This window comes from Microchirus variegatus, assembly GCF_963457635.1.
Source record: "Microchirus variegatus genome assembly, chromosome: 8".
Taxonomy (NCBI): Eukaryota; Metazoa; Chordata; class Actinopteri; order Pleuronectiformes; family Soleidae; genus Microchirus; species Microchirus variegatus.
In genome coordinates this window covers 2,777,046-2,803,680 of record NC_139809.1, presented here as the reverse complement: position 1 = coordinate 2,803,680, position 26,635 = coordinate 2,777,046, and the positions used below count along the sequence as shown (strand labels likewise).

Sequence of the window (26,635 nt, the reverse complement as noted above, 5' to 3'; positions counted from 1 at the left end):
ATTACCAGTCAGCGTTTAGAAAAAAGGGACAAATAGCCTGGTTTTATGTCAAAGTGCCCAATTAGATTTAGCACCATGTTATCATGGTCACTTTAAGCAGAAATGCCAGGAACTGTTGAGTTTTTTCAGTCTTGCATATTCTGCTGTTTGAAATGACTGGAGTGCAAACACATTTTTGAAGTACAAATATGACAGTCACATTAATTTTTTTTCCTCCCCTGTCAACCCAAACCATCTGTGAAATGTTTGCTGTTACTTAGAATAAAATAAAATAAAGAAACGAAAACCAAGATTGCATTGCATGTTATCAGACTCTACTCTGCCCTCTGCTGGATGACAGAAAGAGGCTGTATTTATTACATTTTTTATATACATAAATTATTTCCCTCATAAAACAGAGATTTCTACTTGATCAGTTTTCTATAAAACATTTTACACAACCCAAAATAAAAAAAATGCAATTGCTTTACGGTGAGGATGATTTTAACTAAACACGGGAGACGAGCGTCGACAAAACACACGAAACACAAATGAATACAATAAAAAGCCACGTTAAAGGTGATCGGCAAAATGTGACGAGAACGTGTCTTAAATGTCCTCAGTGACTAAGCAGTAGAAGTCTGAACGCGCTCCGTAGTTCCGTGATCCCAAGTCTGATACGTCGACATCCACAGGTTTGGGCTCGGTGGCTGTGGTGACGGGAGCAGAGGGGAGGATCGGAGCTTTACTGGCCAGAGTCCTGTACACGGGGAGGCGGATCCCTGCAATGCAAAAATACAACAAACGTGAAAGAATTAAAATGAAATGAATGCAAACAGATTTGAGTTTCTGTGACTCACTGTCTCATCTCTCTCCTGAATTCAAATTGAAATTCTGAGGAAACTAGTGGGAAATGTAAACAGACTGATAATGTCCTGTAATCAGTCAGATAGATTAATCAACAGCCAGGAGCTGCTGAACTTAACTTAGCATACAAACTGAAAGCAGAGGGAAAGATTTAGTCTGATATAACAACAACAACCCAACTACTGCTGTCTTCATTTATTCAAATTAAAAATAAACACATTATAAAGTGTGTCTCAGGGTAAAAAGGTTTCAAAAAAGTAATTCCATTCTGCTGAAAACAGTCACACACCTGACCTGATGGGATTATCTCATATCAAAGTTAAACATTCACAGCACTAAGGTCTTTGTTAGGTTAAACTAGTTCTAGTTAAGTTTTTTTTTTTAATCGAAAGTAATCTAGTCCATTTCACACAGTTAAAAAAAGAGAAATGAGACCAGCATTCTTACAACTATAGCTTTTTCATTTACTTCTAATGGGACAAAAGTAGATATTATAAACGCCAAACAGTTGACTCACATTTACATCTCTGCATGTGAGTCACAGTCTCTTTGTTCAACATGAATATACTCGCCCCAGTATGGTGTTTAAACTCTAACACACATAATCGCTTATTTCTCAGTCCGATATATGCGCAAGGTATTATATTTCTTATATTGACGTGAGTGAAAATATATTAATATTGTGATCTTAGAGAATGAAGAGTGACTCTATAATTTTAGTCACGTCAGGTCATCCAGTTATGACCTGACGTGACCTGACCATGCTAATCCAGTGACTGCTGCTTTTACCCAGATCTCCAGCAGGGTCTGTGTCTGAGTGGCTGTTCAAGTAGTCTGGTTCGAGGGTCAGCATGGGGTCTTTGTCGTCCTGCAGCACGATCTGTGGGTCGCCCGCGTACTCGGAGTGGAAGGTGAGCAGGCGAGGCATCGCTAAGGCCAGTTCCTTCCAGAAGACTGAGGACGGAGTCTGTGGAGAGACCAAACGCATCAGTCGGAAGTGTTAAATGAACGGTTTACCAAAGCAAATACTGCAAAGTAATAACAATAACTGTACAATTTGTTGTAATATGTTTTAGATTTCTTTTCTTCAGAACCTTCAGTCACTTTTGTAAACACGTTGCTAAGTGCTTTCCTAACTTGCCAAGCAGCTTTGTCTTCGTAAGCATTTGTGTTTATATGAAAACACTGTTACCCAGAGACTTCCCTCATCTATCACGTCTCTTTTACTACGTTGTGCACTGCCTTGTGGTTTTGAGCATATTATGGCTGCTTGTGGGGTAAGTAGACTCTGATAAGGTCTGATAAGGTCCACGCTGCTGTTCCTCAAACAAGGCTAATGGTGTTTAAAAGGACTCTCTCAATATTTTAGTTGCAGGTGTGCTCATAAACTATTGAGGCGGCTCTTACCACAGAGTTGTGTTTCCACGTCAGTATAGTGAGGCAGTGCTGATGCTCTTTGAGCTGCTGCTTGACCTCAGGACTCATACGTTTGGACTGACCCTCCAACACGATGAGGATGGGTTGACGACATAACTCCAGCAGGTACAGTAGACCCTGTCTGAAGAAACACAGCGGCAACATGTCACGACAGCGCAGAGACATTGCAGTCCATACACTATGGAGCTGCAACAGTGACCTCAAGTGGTATAGGGTTGGTAATGCATGTGTGTTCTTGGTGTTGCTTGGTCTGACCTGAAGTTAGCGCAGCACCAGTCCTGCTCGAGGTAAGCATAGGAGAGCAAGACGATGAGACGCCGAGAACGACTGATGTTCATTAGCAGCTCTGCAGAAGGTTCTGGAGACACATTGTGTAATTGAATGTAATTAATAACTGGTAACTCATAGCATCAGTAAATAAAAACTGCAAAATGACTTTAGTAGATACAAATGAAAGATAATAAAGGCAATTTATGAAGCTTCCTCCTCGTGAAATTGTGTGAAAATAAACTCACGTCCGCCAGGGAGGACGTCGTTTTGGTTGAGATGCACTTTGTGTCCAGTTTTATTTTCCAGGTGCGGTTTGAGAATAAAGTTGATAAACTTTCTGTCATGATCATTGTTTACATAGGAAATGTAGGCGTCATATAATTTCCCATCTGAACCACAGAGAAAAAAAAACAGTAGTGAATTCATTGCGTCACTATCATTATTACACGTTTTATTAGCTACAGCGCGTCTCTCGTCTCACCATTGAGCTCATAGTCTCCGAAAGTGCTCTTGTACCAGAGTTTGATGTTCAGGTGACACCTGGAGTACACGACGGCAGCTACAGCCAGAAACAGCAGCAGGACGACGGCTGCGATAACAGCAGCTGTGTGGCTGGGTCTGTCTGAGCATGTGCAGAAACAATTAAAGAAAGCAGATGGATTTCAGTGATTTTCTGGTGATGCAGGTTGTGGCTCAAATAAAAAAAATCATTACAATTTGATGGTGATCCGATACAGAATCTGTGACTGAAACTTTGGCAGCCTTGGCAGGGATTTTTGCTCTCTGAGTGCTTATTTAGTTTCATAATGATTTCTGTATTATTGAGACATTCGCATCATCCCGACAGTCGACAACTTTTATACCTAAGGAACACCCCTTTCATATCCCTTTCGTCTGTTGAAGGGGTCTGCCCTTCCAGGCCGTGCTTTCACACGTATCCTGCAGGATGTTGTAGTTCGGTGCAAGTTGAGTCTAGACACCCTTATTTGAATACACAAAAGGACCTGGTATCTTGTGTAAGGAAAGGCTCTAGCTCTGAGACAAAGAAATTGAATTTGCCGTTACACCCACTATACAGTTATTACTGAACTATAAAATCTATTTGTTAGTTTGTGTACAAAAACGTTGTCTTTTTTCTTACTTGAATTTTGTAGGCTGAAATCCACTGACACATTCCTCACTGTGCAGCTGTAGTGCCCGAAATCTTCCTGCTCCTTGAGCGTAACCACCAACAGACTGTTAACCACCAGATAGCCGGCAGCGGGAGACCTGGATAATAATAAAAAAAAAACAATAGTAGAATTGATCTCACGTTCACACTCAAATACTTGTATTGAAGCACGGAGATGATGAACAGTTTTACAAGCTTCAAATCACCATGAGGACGTATTCTGCATGTAAAGAGTGAGGTTGGTGAGGGCGTGACCGTCTTTACTCCACAGAAGCTTGGCGTCGTCACATTGCTCATTTTGCTCCATGAAAAGCACAGCAGTGCAGTTCAGTGTCACAGAGGATCCCACGTTCCTCCACAGTGTTTCCCTGTCTGTGTTAAATTCTGGGGGGTTGGAACACTGGGACTCTGTATAAAGACATACCACACTTATTGTTATTGGTGGTCACTGCAAAAAGCTACACATAAAGGAGGCTTTCTTTGCCAGGTGGCGACTGCTGCTGCTGAAAGGCACGCTGTAACAAACTGACTCCCACACAATTACACGATCAGGTTTTTAGCGACCGCTATAAAACATACCTTTAACTATAAGACGGACAGTGAAGGAGGCTGAACTGTTGCCTTGTTGCGTACATGTGTAATTCCCTTGGTCTTCAAGTTTGAGGCTGGTAAACTCCAGATAGACGTTCCCATCTTGATTGTCGAGCCGCTGACAGTCCTTCTGCCAGGTCAGTTGTTGCGATTGCTGGGGCTGAACAGTTTCTAGAGGGCAGTTCAGGCGATAGGGGGGCTTCTGCTCCCCCACCTTAAGCACCTGCTCCTTCAACTTGCTCTCGTCCACACAGGCCTGAGCTACAAATACAAACAGAGGACATTAACACATAAGTCATATTCATGTCAAGGATGCAATAATTCAACTTTTCCTGTCCTGAAAGTGATTCTTAAGTAAAGTATGTAGAAGTCTATGTAGAAGGTATTATCATTAGATATGTAAATATAAGGGTTGGTAATTTAGGTCATTTTTCATTATATTCTTTGTTATGGACAGATCCAGAATCTAGGTCACAGGTTTCTTTGTTAATCAGGAGCTAATGGGTGTGTCTATGTTCTCCAATATATGTGCTGGGAATTAAAGACCTCATGACGTTGCTCTCTGTGTTCTTCAGGTTAAAATAAGCTGCAAGTGAGGAGGGTCTTGGGGCCACATTGATTGGCATTTAGTGTAGCCAATAGTGCCACTGCAGCTATGCCACAGCGTGATGACGTATATATAGAAGACTCTGTTGTGAAGGTCCATCAACATCATCTGTAGTGTTACCCTGAAGGAGAAGAAGCCGAGAGAGATGTTTCTGAGGATGTTGAGGAGGACATTTCTAACAGATAATGTGACGCTGGGGAGCTGCTGAAGAGGGAGAAACCTAATTAATGCAGGCTCATCCCAGTGATGGAGTTGATGCATCCGAGTGTCACAAGGGTTTGTGGTGGAACTGATGCTCTGGTATCTTGACTGCATATGGGCAACGGGCTGTGGGAGGGTTCCTTGATAACAGCTTACTTGATAGATGTCTGGCAGGGATGGAAGTGCCAAACCAATGATTGATAATATATAAGTTTAAAAATATTTAAAGTTTCAATGTGTAAGAATTCCATTTGTGACATGTAAGATTGCAGATTGTAACAAATTGTAACTTATTCGCTCACTCCGCCCTTTCCCAAATACACAAGGGAAACTACGGTAGCATTGTATTCAGTGTTTACCATTTGCAGAGGTCAATGAAAGTCTAATTAGTGAAAGAAATAATAGGACACTTATCCCAACATATTTATGTGTAGTATATATTTTTTTAACTTGCAAACCCTCCTACATGATGCACACTGGACAATTCATATTTAATAACAGGGGGGAATTGTTGATCCAGCTGTGCAGCATTTGTGCACTCATTTATGAAATGATCAATTTTTTGTGCATTTTGGACATTCCTCAGTAATGGTTTGGCTTTCTTCTGAAGAAAACACTTTTCACACAATCTCTGTCTGGAAACAGTTTACACACACACACACACACACACACACACACACACACACACATTCTTGTACTTGCTGCATACTGAGGACCAGCATTTCCACTTTATAAATCAACACAATTACAAATATCTACTTCATGAATGACATCTACAAAGAACTACTGGTTTCAGTACCATAAAATGTCTGCAGGTAGAGCCCCAGAGCAAAAAGGGCTGGAAAACTTTTTCGATTCTATTTTATTTTTTTAATTTTTGGTCCAACATTTTACAAAAACGTCATACTATAGTATGTCGACCAAAATTAAAAAAGAATTTGACAAAAAAATGTTGGTCCAAAATTTGACAAAAACATTTTGGTCCAAAATTTGACAAAAAAATGTTGGTCCAAAATTTGACAAAAAAAATTTGGTCCAAAATTTGACAAAACTTCATACTGTACTATGTCTTCCAAAATTCAAAAAAAAAAATTTGACCCAAAATTCAAAAAAAAAATTTGACCCAAAATTTGAAAACAAATTGACCCAAAATTTGAAAACAAAATTTGACACAAAATTTTTGGTCCAAAATTTGACAAAAACGTCATTCTATACTATGTCCTCCAAAATTTGAAAAAAAAAAAATTACCCAAAATCTTTGGTCCAAAATTTGAAAAAAAAAATTAGGTCCAAAATTTGAAAAAAAAAATTAGGTCCAAAATTTGAAAAAAAAAATTTGGTCCAAAATTTGAAAAAAAAAATTTGGTCCAAAATTTGACAAAACTTCATACTGTACTATGTCTTCCAAAATTAAAAAAAAAAATGATCCAAAATTAAAAAAAAAAATTTGACCCAAAATTTGAAAACAAATTGACCCAAAATTTGAAAACAAATTGACCCAAAATTTGAAAACAAAATTTGACACAAAATTTTTGGTCCAAAATTTGACAAAAACGTCATTCTATACTATGTCCTCCAAAATTTGAAAAAAAAAAATTACCCAAAATTTTTGGTCCAAAATTTGAAAAAAAAAATTAGGTCCAAAATTTGAAAAAAAAAAATTAGGTCCAAAATATGAAAAAAAAAATTTGGTCCAAAATTTGAAAAAAAAAAATTGGTCCAAAATTTGAAAACAAAAAATTGGTCCAAAATTTGAAAAACACACACACACACACACACACACACACACACACACACACACACACACACACACACACACACACACACACACACACACACACACACCATCCTTGGGGAAACAGTGACTCTCTCATAGAGCATAGAGACCTTGTTTACTCTTTCACTCAGACTGAGCAAACAGACATTTTTCAGACTTTGAGATAAAGGTTTTCAGTCAATATGATAATGCAAACATCACTATTCACTGTTACCAGATTGTTTGTAACCACACAGAATCAAAATGTATACAATAATACTGAAACTGGCGCACGAGAACTGCCCTAAAAAAATCTGCACAATCCCATCCGCACCTGTTCGTCAACGGCGCATGCGCACATCGGGGACCACGTGACCAAAACCTACAACCTGCACAACTGCCCTCTCTGGTTCTTCTAACTTTACATTAAGTTTGTTTTACTCCTCATTAAAAATAATAGTCTAACCCATGACAGGGAGTCAGGAACACATCCGGGTCAAAAGTCCGGGTCTAACGACTGTTGCCAGGCAACACAACATGACTGCGTGACTGTGAACCTGTGCACACTGAGCTCTTTTACCATCCGACGTCACGTAAAGGTTATAATGAGACAAAGTTAGTCAGAAAAACACGAAGCGGAATCCTCACACTTAGAAACACATTAATTTGAACAAATAAATAAATAAATAACTTCCATAGAAAGAGTGTAGTTGTTCAGCGAAGACACCGGTAAACATGCTCAGTCCTTACCGACAGTGAGGCAGGTCTGGCTCCATGATGAGACCGTCAACATTAGCATGAATGCGGCTAAAGTCACAGCCATGACCCGCAGGAGTTCGTCTTTTCCGTCCCCTCTTCTTTTTTTTTACTTCCTCGCGTGGAAAAAGCACGACAGTGGGGGTGTTTTCTGCTTCTACATCACAGCTTATTACGGTTTTAGTAACGTGGATGTGGAACCAACAGCGAGCGCAGAGCTGCGTCTTCCGCCTCAACAACTGCACCTGTGTGCGGCTGGGAAACTGGAAACTCTCCTATTGGCTCCTCCGAGGTCACGTGACGTTTACACTGACTCGCACCTGTGATTGCGGTAAAACTTTTTTTTTGTTTTTGTTAATAACGTAATTGTTTTAAGGTTATGTATTTTCACATGTATATTCGATTAATGTATGAATATATATTATATAATTTAAAAAATGTGTGAACGTTTTTGTTTTTGTTTACAACTTAATGTGTAAACAAAAACCTCTGAAGTACACCCAAACAGAGCAAATAACTCCTTATTTGAGTAGTATCTCCTTTTCTTTGTTTTGATTGTTTCTCATCCTGCTCAGGCTTTTTGTTGCTCTTTGAAAATTGGCGAATAAAGGGGTTGTAAAAATAAAAATAAATGTCATTTTCTCCAGAGTAAACACTGTGGTATCACTCTAAACACCTTAAACCTTAATTAAAAGCCATTAAACTTGTGTGGTACCTACTATCTGTACAGATATAACTATCTTTAAACACAAATATGCAATGAACAGTGTTATTTCCATTCTTTTAAGAATTACATAATTTACTTTGTAGTAACTGTTTATTCTATTATTATTACTAGTAATATGGCAGATTAATAACAACAACAAAATTGAATTTAAAAGACATTTCATCAGGACAAAAGTTTCCTTATTTATTCATTATTACAAAATATCATAATGCAAAACATTGTTGTGCCTGATTTACAAAAGACACCATCAGATCCTATCTGCAATAATGCAACAATCATCACAGCAAATTGTTTTTTTTTTGACAATATAAGGCAACAATATAACACACAATCGATACTGTATTTGCAGTAGCAGTATAAATTATCATTAGGCTTTGAATAAAAACACTCGCATACAACACGCACATATAAAGAGATCCAACAGTAAGTTGTCAGTGCATTCTTAAAATAGAATAAGAATAATTTCATGAATGATATGGGCAGTAAAATCAGTTTTTGTACACTTCTGTCTTCAAGGTCCACGTCATGGATGAGAAAGCAGAAAGCCAGCACTTCACATCAAAATGTAAACAATAGAAGAAAGTGAAAGGCCTCTGTCTGAACTATTTAAGATTAACGTCTTTGAAATTGACTCAACACTGATAATCTGGACATTTAAATAAAGTTCATGATCTCAGGGGAAAATGTGTTTCATTTACATGTCCAAATGCTGTCACACTCCATATGACCTGAAACAAACAATTGCAAGAATGGGTTAGGTGTCACGGAACCAAAGAAGTAAGGTACATTAAGGTACTTTTCACTTTCGATGAAATTGCACATGAGATTTTCCATTAACAGTATTTAAGCGACTCAATAATGCACGTGTTTCTTTTTCTTCTCTTGAACGCAGCTCCGACATGTATAAACCCTTTCTGAAAATGCAACAACAACTTAAAGCTGTAATTAATTAAATGAACTTAGTTAAACCTTTGTTTTTTATAATCAGGAACTAGGAAACGAGATCACGTCACTCCAGTGCTGAGCTCGTTAGACTGACTTCCTGTTTAATTCGGTGTAGAATTTAAAATCCTCCTCCTTACATAAAAAGCACTCAGTGATCAGACCTCATCGTATCTCAAAGAGATGCTTCTTCATTATTACCCAAAGAGACCACTGCGCTCTGAAAATGGAGGCCTGCTTGTGGTTCCCAGAGTCTCTAAGAGTAAAATGGCAGCTGCTAAACTCCTCTCGTGTGACACCAGCTCCCACTTAGGGTGAAGGAGGCACATTTAAATTTCAACTTCAACTTTTCCTCTTTTCCGCTTATAGTTACAGGTGATTCAAGTGAACTTTGAACCCCTGCTTAGTTATACTGCCACAGGCCTAGACTGCTGGAGGAAATGCAGCAAATTCAGCATAATCTGAAGAAATCCAATCTGGGTTTGAGTTATAATCTGAACAAAACTGAGATTACAACTCAAACCCTGGCAAGCACTCTCTCTCTCGAGCTTGACTCCTCTCTGTTAATCTATCATTCTCTCTTTCTCTCTCTCTCTCCTTCTCCTTCCCTTTCCCTTCTCAGCACATTTATCATGACAATGGCTTTTTCTTTCTCGCCCTCGCCCGAGTTCAGGCGTCTGCAACCTGCAGCTTCTAGAGACGTACTTGGTTCTTCAGCCCCTCCGCAGTGGCTCCCTGTAGCTTTGTCTTTCAAAGTGAACACCTCTTATTTACTAAGTTGATAAAGTTGAAAAACGATTTTCATAGTTTGTCGACTAAAAATACGCGTCACACACCCTGATGTCTACGTCAAGCGTGACATTTAAAAACCTCCACAAAGTCAAACCTGTGTTTGAAATTATGGAAAGCCATTCTCAACACTTAAATGAAGTCACGTGTACATGAAGAATCACACATTTGGATCCAGCAGGAACTTCCTAACATGGTGTTATCTCATTTTTATGGGTCAAATCTGTGTCTGTTATGTGATGTGTGTGATCGTAATGACACACGCTGATGCTTTTACACAAATGTAAGTCCCTGACGGAAAATCAAACGAATGCTTCCTGTGGTAATTACTGTGGTAATGGTAACATGGGTGATGAGGTAAGAGGTCGGTCAGGGATGACGTTATGTTATGTTGTGTGACGTTGTGTTTACGACGCTGTGAGAACCAGCAGCTGCCAATGCCAGTCTAACCACATTCCACCTGACACTCACCTGAGTTCCTCTTTTAGCCTGTTCAGCTTGTCAAAGAGTCTGTCATTCTTGACCTGCATGGGAGCACTCGGTACAAACCAGGCTGCAATGAATTTGCATATGACAACAACATGCTGCAAAGAGAGCGGGGGGCAAATGTTAGGGAATGCAGACTATCTTTCTATATTTATGAAACTATCTATAATGTGGATTTATTTCTTTGTCCAGGTGTTGAGTGTCTTACCTCAAAGAGGATGACAAAAGCAAAGCGCACAGCTAATATTAACCAGAACTGTGGGGTAAAACTGTAATCCTCAGGGCTCCTGTAGTCTTTATAGCTGTGATGTGAAACAGACCAGAAAACGTAAACGTCATCTCTGTCATCAGTCATTGTTTTGTGATTAAAAAATGTGATTAAAATAGAACAAACCTGCAGTGAGTTGCATTTACACCACTAGGAGTGGTCATCTGATGAAGAGAAAACTCATTTTGCAGGTTCTTGTCGTCCATTCTTGCAACGGAGAGAGAGTTGTTGATGTAGCCGACCATGCAGCTGGAGAAAATAAAACAACAGGAATCTATTTTAAGACAGTGTCGTGCACAACGTGGGACAAAAAAAAGAAGAAGAAGAATTCTAGTCAAATACACTTTCTCACTCAATGTCAGTATCTGTGCCGTTGGCACATGGTCCGTAGTGGTAACGGTACACCAGTCGGGGGATGAAGTCTGAGGATATGCCAATGACCAGTCCATTAGCAATGACGGCCAAGACACCGATGGCCTCCAACACGTCTATCCACACACCTGAGGGAGAAAAACAATGATGACAAGACTTATCACGTCATTATAACAGATCAAATTATTTAAAACATTTAAATCCGTTTCAAATAAATGCCTTTGTAGATAGAGTAAAGCTGTGCAGAGACTAATCTCTTCCACTGGTTAAAGACTTTCAATGAGTGTTTGTATTTCAATTGAATTCAAATGAATTAAATTTTATTTGCACAGTGCCAAATCACAACATTATCTCAAGGCACTGTACATGGCACAAAAACCTGTAAAATATTATAAAGACAAGAGAAACCTAACAGTTCACACAATTAGCAAACACTATGCTTCAGTGGAGAGGAAAAAAAAAACTCCCTTTTAACAGGAAGAAATCTCAAAAATGTCATGTGCCTCAGCCGGTTGTGGTGAAAGGATACACTCGTCACCAAATTTCAACTTCTTTCATCTTCTTTTGGGTCAAACAAACTCACAGATTAAGAATAAAGTTATTGAGAGAGAATGTTATAATTATCTTCAAGGGAATATAGAAATACGTGACTCCACATTGGAGTCTATCATCAACAATATGAGGAAACATAATCATTTACGTATACACCTATAACATTTCTACCACTGAAAGGATTCAAAACTTGACTGCAAACCATAAACTGTCATTTGATTTGAAGAAAGAGTAAGAGTGTAATATGTGGAAATATTTGACTATATCATATTCAGAGGCTTATCTACTCAAAAAAAAAACAAAAAACAATGCCATATTGACAGCTAAACCTAGCTCATCATTGGTTCTCACCAATATCGTTGGTTTTCTTGGGAACCAGCCTGCGCTCCAGAGTGACCATCTTAATGGCATCCAAGCGTATCTCGATGACATTGTTAATAAGAGCCAAGAGAGGAGCAAGAGGAAATGCTGCCACAAAGATGGTGGTGAAGCTGAACTGGATCACTGAGGAGAAAGCAAAGGAAAATAAAAAAATATTATCTATTTTATCAACTAGTTTTGTCTCGAAAGCACTCTGCAGACCACATACCCATTTCCAGGAACTCGTTAAACAAGCTGAAGGAATCGACGTCGTTGAGGCGGTAGTTGCTGAGCCAGTCTCGAAGCTTGCAGTTATCGCACAATTCGGCCCCGTGCTTGTCCTCCGATTCATTTTTCAGGTAACAGTGGGCACATTTCCTCCGTAGCTTCGGAGTTCTTCTCATTTTCAACCACCTGCAGAACCAACTGATACGAACAAGAGACAGAGACTTTCACCGGCCTGGGACCAAAAGTCAGGAGAGCGGATCATGCACTGGATGTGCACTTTATTATACCAGAAGTCAGTGTTATACTCACGGGCCAGCGAACTCAAAGACGTTGCTGATGGTTTGCTTGAGTACCATTATAATTGCCATTTGGATGAACAGGTCTGTGAGACACCCACTCGGGTGACACTGAAGACATGAGAGTCAAATGTTTGAAACAATATCACATACTTTTTTTCTGGTCCACAAATGGTGGACAAAATGTAATAGTTACTACAAAATATTGACAATTAAAGAGGATAGAGGTTAAATAGATGATCACTCACTTCCTCCAGCCTCCATTTCCCTGCAATTCGTACATATCCACCAGGATGACCATTTATTCTGCCAAGTATGTCATAATAAAAAACAAGTGGTTATTGAGCTGTTGTTGTGACGTGTCCTGTGATATCAGACACCAGGACATTTTGTACCAGATCATTTAAATTGCCGGATTAGGTCATGCTAAAAATAACGGGTCAGCTGCTTCTTGAATCAGGTAAAACACAAAACAAATTCACAGTGACCTATATTAGAGTTACAATTTTATTTTCAGTGACATATTAGACCTTAAAAAAAACAATCTGTTCATGTGGATGTGAATAATTAATAACATACCACGACTTTCCCACTTATCTTGAATGACACAGCACTTTAAAAGGTGACAAACGTTGCGACAAAATGCAACTTGTGTTTGATTAATTAAACAATAACGTGTGGATGTCCACATATAGGGTCCACGTGAACTGTTTATTATCTAATAAAAATATATAATCGTATAATAAATTGAGCAATAATTGATTAGAACTTATTAAATGATTAATTGTCGCAGCCCTAAAGTTCAAATTTCCCTTCTGCGATTTGCCGATTGCGTTTTTCTTTTTTTTTTGCCTCCAATTGTCAGTAGGTTTCGTGTCAATTGTGTCTGATCTGTGTTGTGTACCGTAAACCACCACTAAAAACCATTTAACACTTCCATAAAACAATTTTGCCAGCTCTGTCTGAGTGAAGCCCTCACCTGCCGAGAAAAAAGGCCACGTAAAAGAGTGACGAGAAGTAGGTGAAGAACTGGAAGGTGAACATCTTCACAGTGAAACTCTTCTCCGTAGCAGCGAATGATCTCGTTTCCTCTGGAAAAGACAGACAGATATATCGCGTCAGTATGCCTGCGTTTAACTATCTGGCCAGTAGATGGCGCAGTCTCACGCGTTTCATGACGTTAGTTACACTTGTAATTAAACCGGTCTGAGATATGAATCTTGTGGTCTTCATTTTCTTGCGGCTCTTTTGTTGTGACAAGTCAAAATATCAAATGGGACGATGGCAAGACATTCCATGCAACAACACAACCAAGTGACACAGAGGTTTAATAATAATAATAATAATAACACAAAGCCTCCGTCTGCCTCTCCCGGTCTCTACGTTCATTGTTTCCTTTCTGGAATAGCTTAGACTCTGCATCATCTACTCTGTTGCTGCCCTGGGTGTGTTTCTTTCCTACAAACATCACCTGACCTATTATACGTCTGCACCACGACACTGATAAGGTGGTGCAGGTCCAATGTCCATCCTAGTGTTCAGGAGCAAAGCTTTCACACTGCAAAAATAGACTCTTCTTAGGGGACCTTTTTGTTTTGTCAGTTTGAGCCACCAAAAAAAAGACAAGTCTTCAGCCTTTCACATCATTTATATTGTCCAGCTGCTGTAATTTGTTATACTCTTAGCTGCCTGTAGGATGAACCTTTATTTAACCAGGAGTCCGACCGAGATTAACAACCACTTTTTAAAGGGAGACCTGGGCAAGACAAATAAAACCTCTCGTTGCATACATAAAGGGCAATAATGGTGTTACTTCCAGAGCTCAATATTTTCTCAGGTGGTATAAAAGGTTTGTGAATAAAGGGTAACTTACAGTGACGTGTCAGAGCTTTACAATTGTATTAAACCTCAGGAAAGTGTGGTAAACGGTGTCAAGCATATGGAGAAAGAGTGTACGTTCAAGAAAGAAAGTGCAGGAACACAGACTGCTCAAGACAAGCTAAGGTTACATGGTTGGTGGCGGCGTCAAGAGATTTTAGATAGAAGGTTTTCTTGAAAGAGATGAGTCTTCAAGAGGTAGAGATAGAAAAAAGTCTCTACGGCTTGGTCCAACATTGGAGAACCACAATGCGAATAATCTGGTTGCCTTGAGTGGAGGGAGGGCAGCGAGAGAATGCTCTCATTAGCGGAATGTAGAGTTTAAAAAGGAGTATGAGCCTGAATAGTTCAATTACATGGTGACCTAAAAGTGTCTTTTTAGGTTGGTTAAAGACATCGGTTTACATGTACATAAATGGAGAAACTGCCAGAAGAATGTTGCAGTACTTGAGACAGGAATTATAGTAACCTTGGGCTGTACCAAGAGTTGGTTGACGTCATGATCGGGGGGGGGGCAGATCCAACATGGTCAGAGATGGATAGCTGGTGGTCATCTTGCATGACACACCATGATTCTGGCCAATTTAGCTGGTAAATGAAGAAATGCTTGGCTGCAAAGACCAAGATCCTCAGTCTTAAAGAGGTTTAGCTGAAGGTGATGTCCCTTCATCCATGTAGCTATATCTACAAGACGAGCTGAGATTCATGCAGAGTGTGGAGTCGTCTGGCAGAAATGAGAGACAAACTCGGATGTCATCGGCATAGCAGAGCAGACGATTGGACCCGAGAGATAAGGTGTTGATTGATTACTTGTCTTCTTTTCCCCTGCCCGCCCACTGACAACTGTTACGCAAGTTAAACAGCATCCGTGTAATCGAATTATACCATCAAGACATGTAGAGAGAGTAGGTGGACAAACCTATTTCACAAAGCTTCATGGCGACCATCCTGTTAATCTGCAAAGACAAGGTCAGAGTCAAAGAGAGTTTTTGACGACGGCGAAGGACGCACATGCACATTTAAGAGACCCCCGTGCGTACCCGCGTCATAACAGTGATGATGAAGTAATGGACGACAGCCCCCAGCATCATTGCTCCACTGTAAGAGTTGTTGCTCAGGAACTCCCATGATCCTTCAGCAAAGAGCACAGCTGCAATAACCCTGAACACCACCAAGGCGTGCGTCAGGCCTATGATCACCAGTATCTGTGGAAACACAGTAATCGGTCGTTTTGTCTCACACGGTCGTATCGTTGCCTTATTCCAATGATGAGTCTAATTTTAACTCTTTAAATATGTGACCCACCATGGCAGTGACACAGATCAAAACCAACGTGGTGCGCAGGTAAGAGTGCTTATATTTTTTGGGTTCACAGTCTGCATCGTTTACAATCTCCAGGATTAGTTCCTCCTACAATTGAATTTGAAATGAAAAAAACAACAACACATAGATATGAGTTTTACAGTAGTAAAGTATTGACCTGACATTACTATGTCGTCTTACCTCTTCCTCACACCAATCGGATACTTTCCACTCACACACATAGGAAGCTCGGTGCCTCTTCCAGAATTCCAAAAACAGGGTTGCTGTAAACATAGTTATTGTTTTTATATTATAATTAACATACTACACCGTTACAACAAGCTTTGCGTTATTCTTTCATTAGTTAAAGGTCCAGTGTGTAGGAATTAGTGACATCTAATTGTGAGAATGCCAAATATTACAAGAAAACTGTGATGAAACAGCGTGGACATGGAGTTACAGTAAAACTGAGGCAAAGTTTGACTTTAGAAGTTATAAAAGGAATAGTTTAGATAAAAATACAAAACTGAGCTCTTGATTTGCATCATGTGAGATCTGGCCCTCGTTGAATTTCTTTTTAAAGATGTGTAATTGCAACATTGAGGGTATTCAGTTTCACACCTACTTAAAAGTGTCATTTCATGCTATTTATTGAACCTTATTTAGCGATTAAGTGGGACCCGACCAGTCTGGACCCAAACTATATCATACACTGTTGGCGAGTAAATCCTCATTGCCCCCATATATATATTTATTTTTACCTTTAAAGAGGTATGAAATGAGACATGAGACATGAGAATAGGTGTGAAAACATGCTGTCATCATTCAAAAACCTACCAAACACAGATTTCAGAGTAAAGCGTCTTTATATAAAAATTGTGACCACCTCCACTGCCAGATGGCCAGGGCTGATGGACGCGAGTGTCCAGGACAAGGCGGTTGTCAGTGATGTGGCATCTTTTTTGGCAGAACATGTCTCAGTGTTCATCAAACATCCAGGCAGTTGGATAAAATATATTTAAAGGGCGAATAATAGACTCGTTTGTTCAATCTGCACTCGCTGCACGGTGTGTTTGATGTAAATTAACTTGACTGGAATCTGCTCATTACAATACATCACAATTTAACAAGAGCAAAATGAGAGAGAACTCACCCCACACAGCCATGAACATCGCGAAAAGCACCGTGCCGTTATTGTCAAACAGCAGGCTCACCTGTTGACAGACATGAGCGTCAGTGAGCGCCAAACAGTCGGGAAAACACCGTTTCCACTTGTCTAACAGTAAATGCGCGGTCGTACCTTGGCGTACGTGCACGTGTCGGAGAGCTGCCAGACTTTGCATCTCTTGTCGCAGAGCGGGCACATGATGGTGTCGGCCTCACAGACCTCCTTTCTACAACACAGCGAGCGCTTACTTCACAGCGTTAAAATGCTCTACGGTACATCGGCGGAAAGACGTCGCTGGAGACACTTACATGAGCGGCGAGCTGTTGAAGAAGGCGAGGCCGTACAGGAAAACGATGACCCCGATCAGAGCGGGAGGGATGAGCAGATACGTGTACCAGCCCAACCACAGGTAATACAGCGCCACCTTCTCCCCAAAGTAGTTCCTAAAGAATCAGTGAATGGAGATACTGTGTGTTTTTACACATATTATTGATACAAATAAACCACATACATGATTTAAATGTCTCAATATTGCATGGTGTGATCACCTTGCTTAAAGTATCCCAATATATCACATCATATGCTATTATTGCCTCCGCCAAATGAGGTTATGTTTCAAAAAGTCTCAGACGGATTCGGATGAAATTTTCAGGAAATGTCCACAATGGGACCAGGAACAAGTGATTAAATTTTTGGCGTGATCCGTAGACGCCATCACTGGTTACAACACTCGCCAGCAGGCTGTATTTTGTAGGCACTGAGCTGCCTTGGCGGAGGTCTGCGCTCTCCGAGTGCTTTTCCAGTTATATTCATTGTATCACCAGATTATTTCCAGTACACAGCCACAATCAATAATGCTATATTTTGCATTTTAGTAATGCGATATGTTCTCACATAAGAAAAATAATTATATATAAAAACATACTGTCAAATTATAATGGAGAAAATCTACATTACATTGAGAACTGAGTCATTATTTCTGGTCACTGTGGTATATTCTGTAAATATGTGGCTGTATCTCACAGCTGACATACGCATTGTGTCATAACCCTGCTCTTTCTCGGTGTAGCTACGATTCAAAAGACAAAAGGCAGCTCTTGACGGCACCAGCCTTAAGCCCCTGCACATTCTGAGCGACGAGTCTGAACAATACCAGCAAAAAATAGTGCGAGTGGGGGCGGCACTTTTGCGTAATTAATCCTTGAACCTACTTCTCGGTAACGACGACATGGTAAACAATGGACTCTGTGACATCTAACAGCTGTACACAAAAGCAGAATAATGAAACAGGCAGTTGCGTTGCAGTCCAAACCTCACGGCAGTTATGGGTTGCCCTTGGAGACAGGCTGTCCATCGTGCCCAGCTCTCCTTCAGCTCTCTCTGTTTCCTTTTCTGAGAGCGGAGAGAGAGGAAAAAAAAGAAGAAAGGAAAAAACGGCAACATGAAGAAGCCTCGTACGGCCAAACACGACGGTCTCATGTTAAATACCGTATGTAGCGACGCATAGTACGTTCACCCTCACATAATGTGGCCGATGACGCATCACATTAACGTGACTCTAATTAGATTAGATAGACAAATTATTATCTGGCAGCAGAGTATTTATTTCGGAAGAACACTGCCAAGTTTCACTTTAACAGACTTTAACACTTTAGCAGCATGTGAAAAGCAGTGGTGGATCAACAGATAACAGAAATTACAGAAGGATTATATTTATTTATAATGACTGTGTGCTATAATATATATATATATATGTGTTGAATCCTTAACATTTAGAGGTTAAACGCTGATGCTGTGTCTTTGTCGAACATGTTTTACCTCATGTAAGCAGAACTTGGCTTCAAAAACCTTCATCTTCATGAGATCCCGCAGGCCCTCTGGGGAGATGAATCAAATAAAAACAAATCGGTCATCAGTTTTATACTGAAACCTATACTTATAACCTTACTAATCATGGCAGAATTTGTAAGATGTGGAAAACGAGATTTTTCTTTTACAATTTACGACTTACGGCAAAGTCGTCATTGGCTTTTTGGACCGTCCTGATAACTTTCGTTCATGTACGTGAAACACGACAAAAAGTCACCCAATGAAAGCTGATTTTCATTTTCATATGCCCCTCCCACTTCCATTTTTTTTACGCACATTCCCCAAACCAATTTCAGACGTAAATCTTCACCAGGTCTGATGCAGTCGCAAAAATCCATGAGTTTTGGGGTATGGGAAAGGCCCTAAGGCCCTAAGGTCCTAAGGTTTCTACCTTTTTTCCCTGTTATAAGGGTTTTTTAACAGGTAGCTTTTCCTTACCCTGGTCGAGGGTCTAAGGACAGAGGATGTTACCAACCCTGTGAAGTCTCGTGAGACAAACTATGTTTTGTAAACTGTGGGCTATACAAATAAAATGTGATTGATTGATTATAAACGCGATTTATTGCGAGGAAAAATAATAAGAATAACTTGCTCAGTGCACAGTCGTGCTCGAACCCTAATTAAAAACAGACAGGGAACTGTCTTCCCTGTCTGTAAGACGCTACACACACTGGATGACGCTGGCTCTTCTTGGCTTGGTTCCTGCTTATTTAAGCACTTTTCTTCAGAGAACCAGAAGCCACCACGCCTTGCGTTCAAATGACATTTTGCACTTGTCTGCTCCACGTGTTCGGACCGAGATGGGGAAAAAAGCTTTCAGTTTCTCTGCCCCTGCTGCTTGGAATACTCTCCAAACTGAACTTAAAATGCCGGCTTTTATTGCATTAGGAGCTTTCCGCTCCATCTTAAAAGACAGACAACAGAAATCCTTTGAACAGTGTCTATGTTCTTAAATTGTTACTGTGATCACAACTGCACTTTATGTTTATCTAGTTGCAATTTTATATTTCAATGTTTTATTTTGTAAATGTTGCATTTCCTGCTTCTTATTTAACTTTTTGATGTGTGCTGCTGCCTTTCTTGGCCAGGTCACCCTTGTGAAAGAGATCTTGATCTCAATGGGTCTTTTATCTGGTTAAATAAAAAATAAAATAAAATAAAAGCATCACAGAAAAGCAAAATTATAACCAAAACATGGCAATAAGAAAATACTGTGATGATTTTTGTTTAAAAGCTTTTATACCCTTGATTCTCCACAGTGTTCAATAACAGGGAGATTGTGCCCTAACAGGCCTTGTTGAGTTCTACACTCATCAACATATTGTGTATGGTTTTGACCTTAAAGTTCACTTTTATTCTCATCACTCCACAGAAGTTTTAAGGGTCGTCTAAATGCTGTTTGATGCAGGGACAGCTTTGTTTCACTGAGCTCAGAATCTGCAAAGAGAACTGAAAGTAGCTTTTTAGCCGCAGTTTCTTGAGAATTTTCATGACATGGTGAAATCTCTGCCGGCTGACCTTAGACTTTAGACTTTTCCACGTCTTTATCTACCAATCTATCTATTTTCACATTTTGAGACGAATACGTAAGTGTGAACTACTTTTTCTGTTTGTTGATCGTTCTGTTGACCGTTTACACTGAGACAATAACGCTTGGAGACGCGATCAAACAACCGGAAGGTGTGGAAATGAGCCCAAACAGCCTTTAAAACCTGTGCGTCAACTTAAATGTTTATTCGTCGACAGCATGTCAACTTTACAACGGGGGGCCATTTTGGGTGATTTCAGTTGTCTGTTGTTTTTTCTGCGTAATCAGTCACTTTTAAATGTGACCAGTATTTTTCAAATTCTGCCAGGAGTGAGTACATTTACGAGCACAAATGTAAGGCTTCCTCACCTCCTGAAGGGATATGGGTGTGATTCAAAATGAAGTGGATAATCCTTATCCTGGAAATAGAATGTATGTGTAAAAAACAAACAATTAATGTAGTCAAATGTTGAAGAGCCTTTTAAAATAGATGTTTCAGCTGTAAGACAGAACACCATGGCTCATTAACAATATAAAATTCACACACACACACACACACACACAAAAAAATTCAAGCTTCAGATCACATAGTTTTAAAACAGTCACGCACTGTCTAAATGTGTGAGCTTCACAGATCATGATGTCATCACAAGTAGCCTTCAGTTGTAATGATAAGATCAAAATGAACAAACACGAACGCTACAAATAGCATCTGTGACGGTTTTTGAACGACAAAAATAGCCACGGCGACGTGGTTTACCTGGTGCTGAGGGGAACAACGTTCTGATTCGCGCTCCAGTTACAAGCGTCGGACACTTTGAGCAGATACCTGTACTTCTCAAACATTTCTTTAGGCGCTTGAATCCCATAAAAGACAAGATCATCGTCGATGATTTTCTAAGAGGAAAAGCAAAGACGAATGAATAAGTCCATGTGACTTCTGTAAGATTATAAAAGATTATAAAAGACACAGTATGAAAGTCTTACTGTGACCCTCATGTTCTTCTTTTTCAGTTCTTCAATGTATTGAGTTTGCTTCTTGAAAACCGCTCTCTCCTGGTTCTCGCTCATTTTGGCAACCAGGACGTAATCATATGACAACGGAGTTTGCTGTGTGTTACAAAAAAAAAAAAAACATGAGCGAAAATCACATTTTCAGAGATTTTATGGCTCAAATGTCATTTGGTAAATTGACCACCAAAGATGTTAAATGGTTTTACCACAGGAGGAAGTGAAGTCAGGTCATTGCCATTCTCTCGCACTACCCCCATTAACTCCAGTAGTTCAATACTGGGCTATTAAATAGAAAACAAATACAATATAATAAAATACAAGATGTCACTCATGCACGGCTAGATAGAGCTGATAATGCATACATACAGGCGTACACACAATGTGTTAACAATATACATGTTGTGATTGCTGTTAATTTGTGATAATAAAACATGTTTAAAGGTTATTAGCTGATCCAACTATGATGTGGGGGGTGTGTCACTGTTCTGAGAGGGAGAGAGAAACCTGTGGTGATCCTGACTCACTGTGGAAGACTGTCAGCGAGGAGGTTTCATTTGTGTCAAGTGTCTGAACAATAAGATCTGTTATTGTTCCCTCACCGATCAGACTACACACTGTCACATTTAGGGCACAAACACTGTCAAGGTGTGGCACGGCGAGGAAATCCAAGTCTGTGAGTCTGTCATATATGAAATCATATGTATTCTTGATTTGTGTGAAAGGTGCGTCTTACTCTGGCTTTTATTCTCATGTGTGTTGCAGCTATAATGACTGTGTATGTGCAAGGTTTTTGCAGGCATGTTACTACACACACAGCTGGCCACACTACGGCAACTCAACAACAAACCTGGCCCTTAATAATAGCTATTTATATAGGGCTACACACACAGTGGATGATATCATATCTGGATGTACAGGATCACCTACCTGCCTCTTGTGGACTGGCATGATTAGAATGGTGAGTCAGTGGAGCAGATGCCACTTCTTTGACTGAGGGGGGGGGAAAAAAAAAAAACAGAGAAGCTTCAGTCCTTAATCAATGATCCCACAGCCGCTCAGTCATCTCAGCGACATGTCAAACTATAACATGACATGATGGGACTGGGCTACTTCCGTACTTCCTCCAGGAACTACAGCAGCGTGTTGTCGTCTTTACAAGCTGAGGAATGTAAAAGCGACTCTACCTGTTGCTGCTGCTGCTGCTGCTGTTGTCACAGCGGGTTATTGTCCCGGCAGCCTCCACCTACTCATTCCCTCAATCCGCCCAGCCAGCGCCGGTGGTGACAAATAAATCAATAAAAAAAATTAATAAATAAATATCATAAATAAATTCAAAATAAAAGTCCCGTGCGTGTTTTTTTTACAGCTGCGTTCACGCAGAGAGGAGCGACATCGACTTGGTTTGTCAGGTGCAAATGGAATATGGGCATGTTCAACAATGTTTCCTCCTCCTCCTCCTCCTCCTCCTCACTGATGGACAAATGCCACTCATCCACCGCTAGATGGAGCCAAACACTGACTTCAGACACCTGTAAATAAATCACTGCCTTTGGCTCTGACTGAATCATCCTACACACATTGGTCATCACACGCTGACTCACACTCTGCTGAGCAGGTTCATTGTTATTATTCACAGCAGAACAAGCAAAACTATCATATGTCTACAGTGGGATAATTTACAGCAGAGATGTTCCACTCTGCAGAGGTTTGTGGCCCCTAAATATTCTGCAGAACATCCAGATTTGTGGAAAGTAGATAATCAGAGTGAGCTTCCGCTTTTCCTTCTGCCCAGCAGCTCCATCTTCAGCATCTGAGAATCCTTATATTGCGTTAACAAAAATACAATAACACACATTATACTCAGGAGTAACCGTCCATCAGATCAACCTCTTGCCACAGACTTTTTACCCTCTTACAGTCAGTCATTACTGAACAGTGTCACTTATGGATGTGGATGAATGAATATGATTTTTTAAATTATGATCAAAAAAATGTATTGTATGTTTCAATGAATTTGGTGTATTTTTTATTTTCAGCCCTTTATTTTGAGGCCCTCGTGCTATAAATCCAAGGCTGACCAGTGGGCCACAGCGCACCCTTGAGGGAGCACTGATTTACTGCATTTACATCTACACGAGTAAACGTCCTATGATTACAAACGAAGCAAATAGCAGCATGGACATGGGCATCAATATGTAATATATTTTTTATATATAATAGCAACACAAGATAATTATCATTGTAAATCAGGATTCACCATAAAAACCTTATAGTTTCACTTTCACACACTCAGTTACACGTTCTTTTGAGACACTTTTCATTCATTAATGTCTGTATCCACATCTGAACCTTTGTAAACACAACTATATCATTTTAAATAATAAGCATTGACTGCACATAATGCTTTTATAAATGCAGAGTTGCTTTGCAGAAATGCACCAATACTGAGATCAGGAGTTTTTGATCTAAACTAAATATGGTCATAAAAATCTATTATAAATATTAGATGTAATATCATATTTTGCCATAATTTTTTGATTCAAATAATCAAACCCCGCTGAAAAAGACTGGCTTTATAAGCTATATCAGCTATATCAGCTATATCCATTCATCTTCTACCACTTTATCCTCCACATGAGGGTCATGGGGTTCACTGGTGCCACTGCTGACAAATAACCACCCCGCCTCAAAATTAAAAGTAATGATATCCTGTGGTATTACATCGTAAATGTAAATCATATCCCCCTCTAACACTGTGTTACACGACCTTCACTTCAGTTCTGCTTCCACTTGTTTTAAAAACTAAAACACATTTAGTCCACATTTACAGGAAACATCAAACAGAGTCATAGAAAAGCTTCTTCACTGTAATCTTTGTAATTTTCAGTGGTGGAAAATGACATGTTCACTGAGCCAAACTCTCATTTTTTTTGTCAACTCCACGTGTCTGATCGACCATTTCAGACTTACTCTCCACTCCGTTGCATTAAAAACAAGCAGGATTATGACGACCTCGTGTTCGCGAGCTAACGATTTGATTTCTCTACATGTGAATCCCACTGCACAGACCTATTCCTGTTACTCGTCCTTTCTCCTAGAAAGAAAAACTAACATGTCAGACGGGTGGCCCACCGTGCCCCTGTTATTAAACCTGATTTTCACCATTAGTCTTTAGAACCCTTGGAAAGGCGTGCACACCCAGGGGCAGGAGGAGAGGACCCACATGTCAGGAGCTAGAGGTGATATGAGACTGAAGAAAAAGTGGTCAGGAAAATAAGCGCCTGTATTTCTGTACTTGGCCACACCCCGCAGTGGAGGACAACATACAGTAATTACACCAGTGCAGGGTTGTGTAAACCACATGAAGGGCGACAGAGGAGGCTGCTGCTACTAAATTTGACTAGAGCTCCAAGTGCAGAGTGAGGAGGTGACCGGGAGGAGCAAAGAAAAGCTGCTTACAGACCCTTTACTGGACTCCCTGTCCCGTGGAGGAACAGACGTAGAAACGTGTGTTAATGAATGAGAGCAAGATGGTGAAAACAAAGAGGTTGATTTTAAAACGACACGCTGAATAAAACAACCAAACTGATGCTGATGAATGATGCGTTAGAGTCCACGGTCTTGGGGTCTTCAAGTGGTTTCGCCTTTAAAAACCCCAAAGTTAAGATTCTCATAAACCTTTTTAGAAATGCATTTATTGTGAAATCCTCGATAAGACACAGTTCAAGACAGACACGAGTTTACAGGGTAATGCGGTTGCAGCTCCTGGAGATTCACTCTGGACATTTTGCTAAGCAAATTGAATTTATACATAAGCAAATGACTTATCTGAGACACACAGAGCATCTAATCTAATGACACACACACTTGGCAGACCTGCTTCTTTACCCATGAATTACATTTACACACATTTTTAATTAATGTTCATATAAAATAAATTGCATGCTGTTATTCAACCAACACAATGTATGTACTGTATGTCTTATTTGTCTTAGGATAATAAGACAATGCTGTGTATTGTCAGTGGATCACGTGTGTTTGCACAGTGCATTAATATTATATCATATAACCTTTATATGATATATTAGCATTGCATTATTGCACGTGTCTACCTAAAACTAAAAAAAGGGAATAATTCATTGTTATTCTTTTTAAATAATTTGAACAACACAGGGTGGAACGAAAAGGAAAAGTCTAAAGGCGAAAAGTGAAAAACCCTGTTTTAACTTTGAAATAACACAAAAGATGCAAATAAAACAGTAAAATACAACACAGGGTATAGACTAACATAGGAAAATGCTAGAGTCAAGAGGTTTAAAGCCAGTTTTAATTTTAAAATAAAGTAAAAGAGCAAATAAAACACAACACAAGGCTGGAATGAAATGGAACTATAGTCAATAACCCTTGAGTGAACTTTGTTGTACAGCTTATTTAAATCATATTAGGAGTTGCTCTGCAACTAACGATTATTTTTCCCTCGATTAATCAAGTACTTGTTTAGGCCATAAAATGTTACAAAATCTTGAAAAATGTTGATTGGTTTGTGTCCACAAATGAAAAATATTCACTTTTAATGATTACTCTGTTATATGGAGCAAATAAACCATACAATATTCACATTCAAGAAGCTGGTTATCAGACAGTTTGTTTTTACTTATTGACTTGCGGCATACTGAGGACCAGGGAGGGTTTTTAACCAACAAAGTGAGGTCATTTTTACGGAGTGAGGACATTTTGGCCGGTCCTCACTTTGTATTCATTGAAATCACCTCCTGAGGTTGCTATAACATGCTATACTCAATTTTTGGTAATTTTGGACCAAAAAATGTCGGTCAAATTTTTTATTTTTTTTATTTTGGACGACATAGTATAGTATGACGTTTATGTAAAATTTTGGACAAACATTTTTGGGTCAATTTTTTTTTTCAAATTTTGGACGACAGTATAGTATGACGTTTTTGTAAATTTTTAGACCAAAGATTTTTGGTCAAATTTTTTTTTACATTTTGGTTGACATAGTATAGTATGACGTTTTTATAAAATTTTGGACCATAAAAAAAAAAAAAGTTTTCCAGCCGTTTTTGCTCTGGGGCTCCACCTGCAGACATGTTATGGTACTGCAACCAGTAGTTCTTTGTAGATGTCATTCATGAAGTAGATATTTGTAATTGTGTTGATTTATAAAGTGGAAATGCTGGTCCTCAGTATGCAGCAAGTACAA

The 26,635-nt window shown here is 39.5% G+C and overlaps 2 protein-coding genes across 2 annotated transcripts; both read right to left on the bottom strand.

The window, feature by feature from the left end:
• Positions 1 to 588: 588 nt before the first annotated feature.
• On the bottom strand, positions 589 to 7,702 carry sigirr (single immunoglobulin and toll-interleukin 1 receptor (TIR) domain; the record flags this gene model as incomplete). Its single annotated transcript, XM_083893676.1, has 10 exons — positions 589 to 761; positions 1,636 to 1,813; positions 2,254 to 2,404; positions 2,539 to 2,641; positions 2,799 to 2,942; positions 3,035 to 3,175; positions 3,695 to 3,822; positions 3,931 to 4,132; positions 4,304 to 4,576; positions 7,630 to 7,702. 10 exons carry the CDS (start codon positions 7,700 to 7,702, stop codon positions 589 to 591), a joined length of 1,566 nt encoding a protein of 521 aa, XP_083749802.1.
• A 2,858-nt stretch (positions 7,703 to 10,560) lies between these two features.
• On the bottom strand, positions 10,561 to 22,362 carry LOC310930795 (anoctamin-9; the record flags this gene model as incomplete). Its single annotated transcript, XM_083893841.1, has 23 exons — positions 10,561 to 10,677; positions 10,788 to 10,881; positions 10,974 to 11,096; positions 11,200 to 11,347; positions 12,123 to 12,275; positions 12,361 to 12,557; positions 12,669 to 12,766; positions 12,904 to 12,961; positions 13,635 to 13,746; positions 15,453 to 15,489; positions 15,574 to 15,738; positions 15,839 to 15,943; positions 16,037 to 16,119; positions 16,989 to 17,049; positions 17,136 to 17,229; positions 17,312 to 17,446; positions 18,316 to 18,395; positions 18,822 to 18,880; positions 20,770 to 20,819; positions 21,161 to 21,297; positions 21,388 to 21,510; positions 21,621 to 21,695; positions 22,342 to 22,362. 23 exons carry the CDS (start codon positions 22,360 to 22,362, stop codon positions 10,561 to 10,563), a joined length of 2,325 nt encoding a protein of 774 aa, XP_083749967.1.
• Between the last annotated feature and the right edge of the window lie 4,273 nt (positions 22,363 to 26,635).